The sequence below is a fragment of the Thamnophis sirtalis genome, unplaced genomic scaffold (genome assembly GCF_051295495.1).
Source record: "Thamnophis sirtalis isolate CommonGarterSnake01/CBP01778 unplaced genomic scaffold, rThaSir2_p1.2 scaffold_8, whole genome shotgun sequence".
NCBI lineage: Eukaryota > Metazoa > Chordata > Lepidosauria > Squamata > Natricidae > Thamnophis > Thamnophis sirtalis.
This window is the reverse complement of record NW_028261388.1, coordinates 3,077,693-3,093,544: the sequence shown is the minus strand read 5'-3', so window position 1 is coordinate 3,093,544 and position 15,852 is coordinate 3,077,693. Positions and strand designations below refer to the sequence as shown.

Below are 15,852 nucleotides of genomic sequence, written 5' to 3'. Positions count from 1 at the left end.
CCACATTCACACCATTCTCATTGTCCGTTGGAATTACAACCTTCCGTTTTCAAGCAGAATTTACATTTTTCTGTTAATTCCTTGTCGTGTACATTATTTTCTGAACAATGCTGGACAGCACCCTGGATACCAACCATTCCCTCTTTCCGTTCAGGACTAGAAAACTTTGGACAGATCCCCCAGTAACCGATATAGTAAAAAAAAAAAAAAAATAAGAACTTTACAATGGGATCCATTTGTTGTTTTCTGGCTGTCTTCGTTTTCAGTTCTACAGTCTTCAGAATTTCTTAGTGGTCTCCTTTCCAATTAGTTTTGTAAGCCAGGCAGGTCAACCAGACATTCTGGTCTTTCTCAACCTCGACCATTTTTAAGATGTGTGGACTTCAACTCCCAGAATTCCCCAGTCAACATGCTGGTGAGGGAATTCTGGGAGTTGAAGGACATCCCTGCTGGCTGAGGAATTGTGGGAGTTGTAGTTCACACGTGTGAAAGTAGCCAAGGTTGAGAATATTTATGTACGTATGTATGTATGTTATGGGAGGCAGTGGCTCAGTGGCTAAGACACTGAGCTTGCCAATCAGAAAGGTTGGTAGTTCGGTGGTTCGAATCCCTAGCACTGCATAATGGCGTGAGCTCCCGTGACTTGTCCCAGCTTCTGCCAACCTAGCAGTTCGAAAGCACGTAAAAAATGCAAGTAGAAAAATAGGAACCACCTTTGGTGGGAAGGGAACAGCGTTCCGTGCGCCTTCGGCGTTGAGTCCTGCCGGCCACATGACCACGGAGACGTCTTCGGACAGCGCTGGCTCTTCGGCTTTGAAACGGAGATGAGCACCGCCCCCTAGAGTCGGGAACGACTAGCACAGATGTTCGAGGGGAACCTTTACCTATGTATGAATGTATGTATGTATATTTGTTCATTCAATTAATATGCCTTAAATACTGCTCTAAACGCTCTGAAATACAGGTACAGAATGCAGAAGAACAACAACGAGAAAATAAATGTATTAATCCATGCTTCCGGTATATCCATTTAGAAACTTGGGAAGGGGATTATCATCTTTGATATACTGGTGTTATTAAAAATAAACTTTCCAACTTTAAGAGCTCTGGGCTGGTGTCTGTTTCCCCTGAATGGGGAAATGTAGCCATATTAAAAATTAATGTCTCTCTCTTCCTCAGGGCAGAGAAAGACACACACCGAGGAAATGCTATTATCTTAACAAAGGAGAAGCTATTATAAATTACGGGGGGGGGATGCAATCCCGCCACACAAATACAAGTGACGCACACTCCAAGACTTCTAGACAAAAACACAACAACTCTATGTCTAGGGCAACGCTCGGCAAACTCATTAATCAACACAGCCAAATATCAACAGAACAACGATTGAAATTTCTTTTGAGAGCCAAAAGGGGGTGTGGCCTGTTTTGTGGGAGTGGCTCGGCAGTCATGTGACCGGGTGGGCGTGGCCAACTTGGGAAATGTGGTGAAACTCACTTAACGACGCTCTTGCTTAGCAACCAAAATTCTGGCCTCGATTGTGGTCATGAGTTCTCTTCCTTTTTCTTTCTGTAATTGTACGAGCTGTGCAGGCGCGCCTGTTTTCCATGGCGTGGAGCGATGACTCCAGAGGCCATCCGGGAAGATGAGGAACACGAGGGGGGGCCCCGCTCCCCGCGAATGTCCCCCGGAGTCATCGCCAGCCGCGCAGAGCCACACCGCTGCTCCACGCCGTGGAAAACATAGGCGCGAGACTTTGTAACGGCAGGGACCCGTTCTCACTCGCCCGGGCTTCTGCAGACGCTTCGCTCCGAAGCCCTCCGAGGGAGAAAGGGCTAGTTGGGAGAGGGGCCTTGGTCTGGGTGGTAAGCTTTCCTCCGAAGTCTTGGGGTGTTCTGCGGAGCCCCCCAGGGAAAAACGCCGCTGCCAGATACTTTTGGTCCTATGACTGCAGAAGGATGCAAAAAACCCCATAAATGCACGCAAGTTGTTGAGTGTTTCAAATGTGGTTGGAACACTCAACAAGGTGACCACAGTATGTGTGTGTGTGTGTGTGTGAGAGAGAGAGGGGGGGGGAATCTGAGATACTGACACACATAGAGGGGGAGGGAGGGAGGGAGGGAGGGAGAGACAGACAGAGAGAGAGAGACACACACACACAGAGTGAGTAATTAAGTGAATGAGTGACAGACGCACACACAGATACACACAGAGTGACAGAGAGAGAGGAAGGGAGGGGAGGGAGGGAGGGGGGAGAGAGACAGTGACAGAGTGAGTGAGAGACAGACAGACACACACAAACACAGTGTGATGAGATGGGGAGAGGGAGGGAGACACACACACACACACACAGAGTGAGTGATTAAGTGAATGAGTGACAGACGCACACACACATACACAGAGTGACAGAGAGAGAGGAAGGGAGGGGAGGGAGGAGGGGAGAGAGAGACAGTGACAGAGAGTGAGTGAGAGACAGACACACACACACACACACAGAGTGAGTGATTAAGTGAATGAGTGACACACACACACACACACACACAGAGTGAGTGATTAAGTGAATGAGTGACAGACGCACACACACACACACAGAGTGACAGAGAGAGAGGAAGGGAGGGGATGGAGGGAGGGGAGAGAGACAGTGACAGAGAGTGAGTGAGAGACAGACACACACACACACAGAGTGACGAGATGGGAGAGGGAGGGAGAGACAGAGACACACACACACACACAGAGTGAGTAATTAAGTGAATGAGTGACACACACACACACACAGTGACAGAGAGAGAGAAGGGAGGGGAGGGAGGGAGGGGAGAGAGAGACAGTGACAGAGAGTGAGTGAGAGACAGACACACACACACACACAGAGTGACGAGATGGGGAGAGGGAGGGAGAGACAGAGACACACACACACATACACAGAGTGAGTAATTAAGTGAATGAGTGACACACACACACACACACACACACAGAGTAAGTGATTAAGTGAATGAGTGACAGACGCACACACACAGTGACAGAGAGAGAGGAAGGGAGAGGGAGGGAGGGGAGAGTGAGACAGTGACAGAGAGTGAGTGAGACACACACACACACACACACACACAGAGTGACGAGATGGGGAGAGGGAGGGAGAGACAGAGACACACACACAGTGAGTGATTAAGTGAATGAGTGACAGACAGACAGACACACACACACAGATACACACAGAGTGACAGAGAGAGAGGAAGGGAGAGGATGGAGGGAGGGGGAGAGAGACAGTGACAGAGTGAGTGAGAGACAGACAGACACACACACACAAACACAGAGTGACGAGACGGAGGGAGGGAGGAGAGACAGACACAGAGAGAGAATGACAGAGAGAGACAGAGAGGGAGGGAGGGAGAGACAAAGAGCCACAGAGATAGACAGACAGACAGACAGACACAGAGAGAGAGAGAAAGAAAAAGAATGTGGAAGAGAGAGATAAAGAAAGAAGAAAGAAAGGAAAGTGGGAGAGAGGGAAAGAAAGAAAGAAAGAAAGAAAGAAAGAAAGAAAGAAAGGAAGGAAGGAAGGAAGAAAGAGAACTTATGACCACAATTGAACCCAAAATTTTGGCTGCTAAGCAAGAGCGTCGTTAAGTGAGTTTCACCACATTTCCCAAGTTGGCCACGCCCACCCGGTCACATGACGGCCGAGCCACTCCCACAAAACAAGCCACACCTCCTTTGGGTTCTCAAAAGAAATTTCAATCGTTGCACTGTTGATATTTGGCTCTGTTGACTAATGAGTTTGCCGACCAGTGGTCTAGGGCAGTGTTTCTCAACCTTGTCAACTTGAAGATGTCTGGACTTCAACTCCCAGAATTCCCCAGCCAGCATTCGCGAATGCTGGCTGGGGAATTCTGGGAGTTGAAGTCCAGACATCTTCAAGTTGACAAGGTTGAGAAACACTGGTCTAGGGGATGAAAAGCAAGGGGAAATCTTAAGGTGTGTGTTTAGGAAACAAGATTAAATTTCCAGGAAATAAGATTGTTCCTCCATACAGTAGAACAGGCCAGTAGAACTGCTGAACAATAACTAGTTGAAATTCTAGGCTGCATTAAAACTAGTCCGGAACAATTATTATTTCCCCTGGTTTAGAAACTTGAGATATTTTTTTTTTAAACTTTGGTTTCATTTTGCTTTGTTTCCAGCGTGGGCTGTGTGAGAATATTACGTTTCTGTGGCTTTTTATTTTACTGTGAATTTTGTAAAGTGTGTAGTTCTTTTCTTGGAGGGGGTGTCAAATGTTATGGATTGAGGCCCCTCTAAAAAGCCTTAGTAAGACCACACCTAGAATACTTGGATCATTTTGGTCACCACGCTTTAAAAAAAGATGGTGAGACTCTAGAAAGAGTGCAGAGAAGAGCAACCAGGATGATGAGGGGACTGGAGGCTAAAATGTATGAATGTACAGTTGCTGGAACTGGGCATGGCTGGTTTAGGGAAGAGAAGGACTAGGGGAGACATGACAGCAATCTTCCAATATCTGAGGAGCCATAGAGAGGAGGGGGTTGAGCTCTTCTCCAAAGCCCCCGAAGGCCAGACAAGGAATAATGGATGGAAACTGACCAAGGAGAGATTCAACCTGGAAATAAGGAGGAATTTCCTGACAATGAGAACAATCCACCCATGGAACAGAAGTTGCCTTCAGAAGTTGTGGGAGCTTCATCCTGGAGGCTTTCAAGAAGAGACTGGACTATCAGAAATAGCAATAGCAGTTAGACTTATATACCGCTTCATAGGGCTTTCAGCCCTCTCTAAGCGGTTTACAGAGTCAGCATATCGCCCCCAACAACAATCCGGGTCCTCATTTTTACCCACCTCGGAAGGATGGAAGGCTGAGTCAACCTTGAGCCGGTGAGATTTGAACAGCCGAACTGCAGAACTAGCAGTCAGCTGTAGTAGCCTGCAGGGCTGCATTTAACCACTGCGCCACCTCGGCTCTTGTCATAGGGTCTCCTCCTTGAGCAGGGGGTTGGACTAGATGACCTCCAAGGTCCCTTCCAACTCTTGGTCACCTGTATCCGCATTCTCCCTTTATATTTCCCCCCCCCCTAAATTTCAACCAACTCATCACTGTATCCCGGAGGAGCCTTTCGTGCGTGGCTGCCAACAAGTATTGACTTTGTGCTGAAGGGCTTGCCGCCAACACTGGAGTGTGAGTGTGTGTTGTCTCCTTTGTGTCACGGAGCCTGCATTGTGAGGTCAACTGTGAGGCGTCTTCTGACAGTTGAGGTTTGGCCTCTGCTGTTTGGGGGAGGCCATTTCTCTCGTGGGAATTGAGGATCCTTCGGTGAGTAGGCAAACCTGATGGGTTTTCCCCGATTCGTCCCCTATCATCTATCAATCATCTATCATCTATCTATCTATCATCTATCTATCTATCATCTATCTATCTATCATCTATCTATCATCTATCTATCTATCTATCTATCTATCTATCTATCTATCTATCTATCTATCTATCATCTATCCATCCATCCATCCATCCATCTATCTATCATCTATCTATCTAATCAAGAGCTGTGGTGGCATAGTAGGCACAATGCAGTATTGCAAGCTAACTCTGCAGACTGCCAGCAGTTCGATCCTGACCGGCTGAAGGTTGGCTCTGCCTTCCGTCCTTCCGAGGTAAAACGATGGCCCAGATTGTTGGAAGCAAAAGGCTGACTCTGTAAACCGCTTAGAGAGGGCTGGAAAGCACTGGGAAGCGGTATATAAGTCTAAGTGTTATTGCTATTTGATGCTGGCTTACTGCTCCCCCTTTGCTTGTTCATCGGCAGAGAATTCACAGGAACGGCACCGAATCCGAGCCCTTTCTCCAGCCCCATGGAGAAAGCTGCAGAGACCCTTCCCAAGACCACCCAGGAAAGCTTAAAGAAGGAGATCAGCAACCTGAAAGAACGAGTGGCCAGCCGCGAGGCTGAAAACCAGAAGATCCTGAAGGAAATTGAGAGCATGAAGGAGGAGAACAAGAACTTGGAAGAGAGAATCGATTGCTTGACCACCATGGTGAAAGTCTTGGAGAAGGAAGAGAAAGAACTTGGGGAGCTGCTCCAAGAACGAGAAGACACCCGGGCCGCCCTGGAGGCCCAAAACCAGAACTTGGCCGAGACCAACAAGGCTCTCCGCTCCGAAATCCAGGCGGTCTCCCACGACCTCGTCCGGTTCCAGGATTACCGAGCTAGCCGGGAGCAGAACATGTTGAGGATGAAGCAAGTGGTGGAGCAAATCGCGGGCTACTTCGGACAGTTGGAAGGGGTGATCGGAACGGCCGAGCGGCGCTACGCGGACCAGAAGCAACAGTCGGCCGAGCTGAGGAGCACGATGGATCGCCTCCAGCAGATCTGCGACGTGCAGGAGAACGAGATCCTGTGCCTGGAAGAGCAGCTGGAGCCCTTCACCTTCTACGACTCGGAGACGGATCCCTGCTGCTGGGAGGGCCCCTCCCTGCTGTTGGAAGCGGTGCAGGAAAAGCTGAAGCTAGACCCCCAAGCGATAAGGGAGACCCTATCCCGAGGCGCTTGGGTGCTGGTGGCTTTAATCATCGGGCTGGTGTTTTCCAAGGTGATGCTCTGCCTGATGGAGTCTTGGTGCTTCAAAAGGCGGCGCTGACGTTGGCGAATTTCTCGGGACAGGAATCGGACACCCTGTCCTCGTATATAAGATGCCCGGAAGATGAGAGAGTTGATGTCATTTTGAGGCAGGGTCCCGGAGAACCACGTAGAAAGCTTGCGTCTCAACGTAAAAAGGAGCTCCGTTTCTACCTGCGGGGATTGCTATTCATTTGTATCATTCCAATAAATAAATGCACAGGTACAGTACGGGTGGTACCATGCTCAATAGTAGTAACTCTGAAAGGGATCTTGGAGTCCTAGTGGACAACCATTGAAATAGGAGCCAGCCATGTGCAGCAGCTGCCAAAAAAGCCAACACAGTTCTAGGCTGCATCAACAGAGGGAGAGAATCAAGATCACATGAAGGGTTAATACCACTTTATAAGGCCTTGGTAAGGCCACACTTGGGATACAGCATCCAGTTTTGGTCGCCACGATGTAGAAAAGATGTGGAGACTCCATAACACGGGTGTCAAACTCGTCACGTGACCTATGTTTTTTGTCTTTGGGGAGTTGGGGTGGGGGTGGCCTGCCTGTTTGACACCTCTGCTCTATAAAGAGTGCAGAGAGCAACAAAGATGATTAGGGGACCATTTAGTGACCAAACACTTAGCTAATTAGCAGAGTAATAGAGTTGGAAGGGACCTTAGAGGTCTTCTAGTCCAACCCCTGATCAGGCAGGAGATCCTATACCATTCCAGACAAATTTTTGTCCGGTTTCTTCTGAAAACCTCCAGTGATGGAGCATTTACAACTTCTGAAGGCAACTTCTGTTCCACTGGTTGATTGTTTTAACAGTCAGGAAATTCCTCCTCAGTTCTAGGTTGCTTCTCTCGTTGATTAGTTTCCACCCATTGCTTCTTGTTCTGCCTTCAGGGGCTTTGGAGAATAGCTTGACTCCCTCTTCTTTGGGGCAACCCCTGAGATATTGGAAGACTGCTATCATGTCTCCCCTAGTCCTTCTTTTCATTAAAGTAGACATACTCAGTTCCTGCAACCATTCATGTTTTAGTCTACAGTCGAAACCGTAAACTCCAGTACAATGGATTTGCACACTCTCAATCAATCATCAATCAATTAATCAATCAATCAGAATAGAGCTGCAAGGGACCTTGGAGGTCTTCTAGTCCACCCCCTGCTCAAGCAGGAGTCCCTTCTACCATTTTAGACAAATGGCTGTCGAGTTTCTTCTTAAAAACCTCCCGTGATAAAAGCACCTACAACTTCTGCTTCCACTGGTTAATTGTCACTCACTGTTAGGAAGTTTCTCCTTATTTCTACGTTGCTTCTCTCTCTCTGATTAATTTGCATCCATTGTTTCTTGTCCTGCCTTTTGGTGGAAAATAAGTTGACCCCCTTCTTCACTGGGGCAGCTAAAATAGCAATAACAGTTAGACTTATATACCGCTTCATAGGGCTTTCAGGCCTCTCTAAGCGGTTTACAGAGTCAGCATATTGCCCCCAACAACAATCCGGGTCCTCATTTTACCCACCTCGGAAGGATGGAAGGCTGAGTCAACCCTGAGCCGGTGAGATTTGAACAGCCGAACTGCAGAACTGCAGTCAGCTGAAGTAGCCTGCAGTGCTACTTCATGCACACGAACGGTGCAAATTAATTCAAGTTTATTTATGTATTTATTTATGTATTTATTTGTCTTGTATGCCGCCCACTCCTGGAGGACTCCGGGCGGCTCACAAAAGACAAGGGAAAGGGGGAGAACGAGACAAAGACAACATATTAAAAACAAAACCAACATTCACAATTTCCGTGGAGGTAGATGCTTCTCAGCTCTCCCCAGCCTGCTGGAACAGCCAGGACTTGGTGGCTTTGCGGAAGGCCGGGAGGGTAGTGAGGGTCCGGATCTCGACAGGGAGGTCGTTCCAGAGGGCCGGAGCTGCGACAGAGAAGGCTCTCCCCCGGGGAGTCGCCAGCCGACATTGGCTGGCAGATGGAATCCGGAGGAGACCCAACCTGTGCGATCTAATCGATCTGAGAGAGGTAATTGGCAGGAGGTGGTCTCTCAGGTACCCGGGTCCGATGCCATGTAGGGCTTTATAGGTAGCGACCAGCACCGTGAAGCGGATTCGGAGACTAATAGGTAGCCAGTGCAGCTCGCGGAGGATAGGTGTAATGTGGGTGTTACCTTGGTGCACCCACAATCGCTCGCGCGGCTGCATTCTGGACTAACTGGAGTCTTCGAACACTCTTCAAGGGCAGCCCCATGTAGAGCGCATTACAATAATCCAGTCTTGAGGTCACTAGGGCGGGAGCGACTGTCTGAAGGGCCTCCCGATCCAGGTAGGGTCGCCATTGGTGCACCAGGCGAACCTGGGCAAAGTTAAAACAAACCTGCTTTTTTTTTATTTGTGGAAAAGCAGTTGCTAAGTTCGCAACTAAACCGGCTCGACTTGTCGTCTGAATAGATTGGAAGCTGGGACTCTTATCCAAGCCCTAACTTGGTTTGCTTCATTATGCAAGCCTTATTATATGAATCCATCCGCTGCGCTTTTTAAAGTAGGATTTATGTCTTAATTAAAGTGCAGAGAGCGAAGAAGTGGCTGACTCCAGGATGGGATTGTAGCAAAAACAAATTAAGGCTTAACATCCCTTCCAACGGATGAAACACAGCTAATGCTCTAGAACAGTGTTTCTCAACCTTGGCAACTTGAAGATGTCTGGACTTCAACTCCCAGAATTCCCCAGCCAGCATTCGCTGGCTGGGAATTCTGGGAGTTGAAGTCCAGACATCTTCAAGTTGCCAAGGTTGAGAAACACTGCTCTAGAAAAACATCCTGAAATAGCAATAGCAATAGACTTATATACCGCTTCATAGGCCTTTCAGCCCTCTCTAAGCGGTTTACAGAGAGTCAGCATATTGCCCCCAACAATCTGGGTCCTCATTTTACCCACCTCGGAAGGATGGAAGGCTGAGTCAACCCTGAGCCGGTGAGATTTGAACCGCTGACCTGCTGATCTGAAATGTTTATCTCAAAGCTCTGGAACCTTTTCCAGATGGGAGGCAGTTGCCTAGGAAACAGCAAAAGCTTTTTCCTCTTTTAATTTTTGACATTATCCAGCAGGCTTCCGTGTCTGTTCAGATTAGGGCTTGTTCCTCATTGCAGTGATGGCTTCTAATTGTGACACCTGGGCCAGGTGCAAACATCTGGATGGACAGATCAAGATGAGGGGGTCAAGCTATTCTCCGAAGCTCCCGAGGGTAGGACAAGAAGCAACGGGTGGAAACTAACCAAGGAGAGAAGCAACTTAGAACTGAGGAGAAATTTCCTAACAGGACAATTAACCAGTGGAACTGCTTGCCACCAGAAGCTGTGGGTGCTCCATCACTGGAGGTTTTTAAAAGGACACTGGACAGCCGTTTGTCTGAAATGGTATAGGGTCTGCTGCTTGACAAGGGGGTTGGACTAGAAGACCTCCAAGGTCTCTTACAGCTCTATGCTGACTGATTGATTGATTGATAGTGTGCAAATTCATTGTATTGGAGGTTATGTTTTAGACTGGAGGCCAAAACATATGAAGAAAGGTTGCAGGAACTGGGTAGGTCTAGTTTAATGAAAAGAAGGACCAGGGGAGACATGATAGCATCTTGCAATATTTTAGGGCTGCCCCAAAGAAGAGGGAGTCAAACTATTCTCCAAAGCACCTGAGGGCAGAACAAGAAGCAATGGGTGGAAACTAATCAAGGAGAGATGCTTCCTTCTCTCCTTCCTCCTCTCCTCCCTTCCCTCCTCTCCTCCCTTCCTTCCCTCCTCTCCTTCCTTCTCTCCTTGCTTCCTCCCTCCCTCCCTTTCTTCTCTGCTTCCTTCCTTCCCACATTCTTTCCTTTCTTCCTTCTCTCCTTTTTTCCTTCTCTCCTTCCTTTCTTCCCTCCTTCCTTCCAGTATCTCAGGGGTTGCTCCAAAGAAGAGGGAGTCAAACTATTCTCCAAAGCACCTGAGGGCAGAACAAGAAGCAATGGGTGGAAACTAAGCAAGGAGAGATCCTTCCTTCTCTCCTTCCTTCCATCTTTCTCTCCTTGCTTCCTTCCTCCCTCTCTCTTCCTCTCCCTCCCTCTCTCTTCCTCTCTCTCTCCCTCCCCCTCTCCCCCCTTCCTTCCTCTCTCCCTCCCTCTCCCCTTCCTTCCTCCCTCTCCCTCCCCCTCCCTTCCTCCCTCTCTCCCTCCCTCTTCCTTCCTCCCCATCTCCCTCCCCCTCTCCCTTCCTTCCCCCTCTCCCTTTTCCTTCCTCTCTCCCCCTCCCTCTCTCCCTCCCCCTCTTCCTTCCTCTCTCTCTCCCTCTTTCCCTCTCTCTTCCTTCCTCTCTCTCCCTCTTCCTTCCTCTCTCCCTCCCTCTCTCCCTCCCTCTCTCTTTCTTCCTCTCTCTCCCTCCCTCCCTATTTATCTCCATCTCTCTCTCTCTCACACACACACACACACACCACTTCCTGAATGGCCCCGATATCATCACTGGTCAATAAACAATGCAAGTTTCCAACTGCAATTTTGGATTGCAACACACAGGTAGTCCTCGACTTACGACCACGATTGAGCCCCACATTTCTGTCATTAAGTGAGTTTCACTCCATTTCACCACCTTTCTCGCTGGCTGGGACAACTTATCGGGCGGTCCTCGACTTACAACTGTTTCCGTTTAGAGACCATCGGAGGTTACAGCAACTATCATGTAGCCGCTCTTATGTGGAACTTAAGAGTGGCAAAAACAGGAAGAGACACATAGGCGGGAGGCCGAAAACGATTTGGGACAATTTACCAGGTAGTCCTCGACTTACAACCGTTCCATTTAGTGACCGTCGGAAGTTACAGCAGCCCTGGAAAAAAAATGTGACCGGGGCCAGTTGGCACCCTTGACTCTTGTCGCTGCGTTCCCCCAGGGTCACGCAATCAGAATCGGCCCCTAACTCATATTTATGACGGTTGCCACGTCACGAGATCCCCTTTCCGACAAGCAAGGCTCCACGGGGGGAAGCCCGATTCGCTTAGCAACCATTCCGTTTAGTGACCGTTGGAAGTTGCAGCGGCTAGCCCCTAGCCGCTCTTGCGTGAAACCTCCCGCCCCCCCCCAGAAAATGAAGCCGATGCACAAGGCGAGGGGTTTTATTTTCCACAACATTCATCTTTAAATAAACTCAGCTAGCATTCGCTGTCCCAAAGAAAGGAATTTTGGGGTGGGGGGGGTGTCTGGGAGGTTGGGGGGGGGCGGTGTTGGGGGTTATGGGGAGGGTCCCTCTCTGCTGAACCTGGCCAGCATCTCAGCTCGTGGTCCAGCCAGGGGGTTAAGGGGAGGGGTCCCCATGCCAATGGCTCCCCGGCCTCTGACCAATGGACCCTTTTCCCGCTGCCCACAGCGGGCGGGGAAGGGGGGGTCACAGAAAAAGGGACAAACTTTACAAAATAATAATAATAATAATAATAATAAAGAAACCAGCCCAGCTTCAGTTTCCAGAGAGGCTCCAGGCCGCCCACACAAAAGTTTTTTTTTTTCCGCTTGAGGAGTTTGGAGAGAAAAAAAAAGGAGCACAGATTTTGCCGGATCTTCCTTGCTGTGCTGAGGAAGCCCCCCCTGCCCTGCCCCGCCGGGAGTCACGGAGACCCCACTGCGCCCCCCACCCCGGGCGGCTCCCTCCGTCAGTTCATCCGCAGCGGCTTCCCTTCCCGGTGGTCGATGGGGGTGACGACCTCGTTGGCGTAGCCGTTTTCCGAGCACAAGGAGAATCCATCCATCGCCTCCATGCCGCTGTTGATTTCTGGAAAAAGGGGGTGGGGGCAAAAGGGGGTTTGTGGGGGGGGGGGTGAAGGAAGGAAGAGGCGTCAACAAGCAGGAAGGAAGAGAGGAGCCCGAAATCAAAGGGGAAAGGGAATCGTGTGGGGTGTTTGGATTATACGGATCAGTCCGGACAGTTCTGCCTCAACGAGAGAGAGTGAGTGAGTGAGTGAGTGAGTGAGTGACTGAGGAGAGAGAGAGAGAGAGAGAGAGAGAGAGAGAGAGAGAGAGAGAGAAAGAGAGAGAGAGGGGGGAGCAAGAATGGCAGACGGATTTCAAATACAGCTACCATAGTCCTCAATTTAGGGGGAGGGAGGGAGGGAGGGAAGGAAGGAGGGAGGGAGGAAGGAAGGAGGGAGGGAGCTAGGGAAGAAGGGAAGGAGGAAGGAAAGAAGGAGGGAGGGAGGGAGAAAAGAAAAGGAGGGAGGGAGGAGACAGGGAGAAGAGAGGAAGGAAAAGAAAAGGGAGGAGAGGAGAGAAAGAGAAGGGGAAAGGGAGGAGAGGGAGGGGAAGGGCTGGTGTGGGAAAGAGAGAAGAGAGGAAGGGAGGAGAAGAGAGGAGGAGAGGGGAGGACAGAAAGAGGAGGGGTGGCAAAAGGAGGAGACGGGGAGGAGGAGAGGGAGGGAAAGGCAGGGGAGGAGTGAAGAGGACAGAAAGAGGAGAGGAAGGGGAAGGAGAAGGAAAGGGAGGAGAGGGAGAGAAAGGGAGGAGAGGGAGGGGAAGGGGTGGTGTGCAAAAGAGAGAAGAGAGGAAGGGAGGAGACAGAGGAGGAGAGGGGAGGACAGAAAGGGGAGGGGTGGAGAGGGAGGGAAAGGCAGGGGAGGAGTGAAGGGGACAGAAAGAGGAGAGGAAGGGGAAGGAGAAGGAAAGGGAGGAGAGGGAGAGAAAGGGAGGAGAGGGAGGGGAAGGGCTGGTGTGGGAAAGAGAGAAGAGAGGAAGGGAGGAGAAGAGAGGAGGAGAGGGGAGGACAGAAAGAGAAGGGGTGGCAAAAGGAGGAGACGGGGAGGAGGAGAGGGAGGGAAAGGCAGGGGAGGAGTGAAGGGGACAGAAAGAGGAGAGGAAGGGGAAGGAGAAGGAAAGGGAGGAGAGGGAAAGAAAGGGAGGAGAGGGAGGGGAAGGGGTGGTGTGGGAAAGAGAGAAGAGAGGAAGGGAGGAGACAGAGGAGGAGAGGGGAGGACAGAAAGGGGAGGGGTGGAGAGGGAGGGAAAGGCAGGGGAGGAGTGAAGGGGACAGAAAGAGGAGAGGAAGGGGAAGGAGAAGGAAAGGGAGGAGAGGGAAAGAAAGGGAGGAGAGGGAGGGGAAGGGGTGGTGTGGGAAAGAGAGAAGAGAGGAAGGGAGGAGACAGAGGAGGAGAGGGGAGGACAGAAAGGGGAGGGGTGGAGAGGGAGGGAAAGGCAGGGGAGGAGTGAAGGGGACAGAAAGAGGAGAGGAAGGGGAAGGAGAAGGAAAGGGAGGAGAGGGAGAGAAAGGGAGGAGAGGGAGGGGAAGGGGTGGTGTGGGAAAGAGAGAAGAGAGGAAGGGAGGAGACAGAGGAGGAGAGGGGAGGACAGAAAGGGGAGGGGTGGAGAGGGAGGGAAAGGCAGGGGAGGAGTGAAGGGGACAGAAAGAGGAGAGGAAGGGGAAGGAGAAGGAAAGGGAGGAGAGGGAAAGAAAGGGAGGAGAGGGAGGGGAAGGGGTGGTGTGGGAAAGAGAGAAGAGAGGAAGGGAGGAGACAGAGGAGGAGAGGGGAGGACAGAAAGGGGAGGGGTGGAGAGGGAGGGAAAGGCAGGGGAGGAGTGAAGGGGACAGAAAGAGGAGAGGAAGGGGAAGGAGAAGGAAAGGGAGGAGAGGGAGAGAAAGGGAGGAGAGGGAGGGGAAGGGGTGGTGTGCAAAAGAGAGAAGAGAGGAAGGGAGGAGACAGAGGAGGAGAGGGGAGGACAGAAAGGGGAGGGGTGGAGAGGGAGGGAAAGGCAGGGGAGGAGTGAAGGGGACAGAAAGAGGAGAGGAAGGGGAAGGAGAAGGAAAGGGAGGAGAGGGAAAGAAAGGGAGGAGAGGGAGGGGAAGGGGTGGTGTGGGAAGAGAGAAGAGAGGAAGGGAGGAGACAGAGGAGGAGAGGGGAGGACAGAAAGGGGAGGGGTGGAGAGGGAGGGAAAGGCAGGGGAGGAGTGAAGAGGACAGAAAGAGGAGGGGAAGGGGAAGGAAGGGAAAGGGAGGAGAGGGAAGGAGAGAAAGGGAGGAGAGGGAGAGGGAGAGAAAGGGAGGAGAGGGAGGGGAAGGGACAGAACCGAAAGGAGAGGAAGGAGACGGGGGTGGGGGGAGGAGAGGAGAGGGAGGGGAAGGCAGACTCCCATTTCAAAAGCCCCAGCAGCCCAGCTATCTCGGGCTCAAGGGGTCCAAAGCCCCTTTATCGGGACACTTCCCCCCACCCCCACCCCGGCTTTCCCTGCGTGCCCAAGGCCCCCCCTCTGCCAACACAGCCGCCTGGGGCTGCGGGGATCCCTCCGAAATCCGTCCGCCCCTTTTGCTCCCGCCTTTCAGAAGAGGAAGAGCGAAGAGGAGGACGGCCGCTCCCGAACCGAACCGCGACCAGGAAAGGCCTGGAGGTTAGCGCCAACTTCCCCAAGTGATCAAAGCAAGCCAAGGATGCCCCCCCCACCCCTGGCCCCTTCCGGCGGCTGCCCCGTCACCGTGCTCCTGCGGTTAATGCCAGCCTTTGAAAGCAGACTTACGCTCCAGGCTGAAGGAAAACACCCAAGTCTGGCAGCCTGGCGCCCTCTAGAGGCTAGAACCTGCAAGACAGGGTTCAAAAGACAATTTGGCTGACGGAAGGAGAATCTTTTTTTCGCTCAGGGTTCGGCGTTTGACGGCTCCTTGGCGCTCTCTCGAGTTTTCTTGGTTCTTTCTTGCAGGCGTTTCCTCACCCGACTTAAGACTAGTTGAGCACTGATGATGTTCCCTAGCTGGGTCAAGAAACGTCTGCAAGAAACAACTAGCTTCAGGCTCGTCAGTGGCCAGTGGAGATGTCAGCAGAGTTGGACAGTGAGGAGGTTGGGGAAGAAGATGGCCCAGTCCTGGAGTCTGGGGAAGGCTCGGATGAGGGCTCTGTGTCGGAGGCAGAGAGGGGGCCAGGGCCATCCGACAGTTATCAGCTTCCTCCGGAGTCGGACATCAGTGAGGCAGAAGAACAGCTGGAGCCTGTTCCCAGTGTGCACATGCTCAGAGTTGCCAGATGAAGGGAACAGCTAAAGAACAGGGATCGACTTGGGAGTAAAACCACAGGTGGACGGTGAATGGCCCCTCCCAGAGGAACTAAAAGAGGGAGCGTCAGGGGAGTGGAGTTTGCAGGAGGCCATTCGTTCGCTTCATTGGTTTGCGACTCTACGAGACTCCTTGCCAGGTTTTGCAGAGATCGGACTGTCAGCTGGAGCCTGTTCCCAGTGTGCGCATGCACAGA

The 15,852-nt window shown here is 51.2% G+C and overlaps 2 protein-coding genes across 2 annotated transcripts in view; one reads left to right on the top strand and one right to left on the bottom strand.

Annotated features, from left to right (window-relative positions):
* The first annotated feature begins 5,853 nt into the window (after window positions 1-5,853).
* LOC148044262 (uncharacterized) lies at window positions 5,854-6,639 on the top strand. The gene has a single exon (XM_087722022.1). It carries the CDS (start codon window positions 5,854-5,856, stop codon window positions 6,637-6,639), a length of 786 nt encoding a protein of 261 aa, XP_087578148.1.
* Window positions 6,640-12,244: 5,605 nt separating this feature from the next.
* The window catches only part of LOC148044261 (glycerophosphodiester phosphodiesterase 2-like), a gene marked incomplete in the record, with an annotated part of 159,072 nt that continues 155,464 nt past the window's right edge, over window positions 12,245-15,852 (bottom strand). Inside the window, 1 exon segment of the mRNA XM_087720973.1 lies at window positions 12,245-12,402. Within this exon segment, the coding sequence (XP_087577099.1) occupies window positions 12,284-12,402 (119 nt within the window).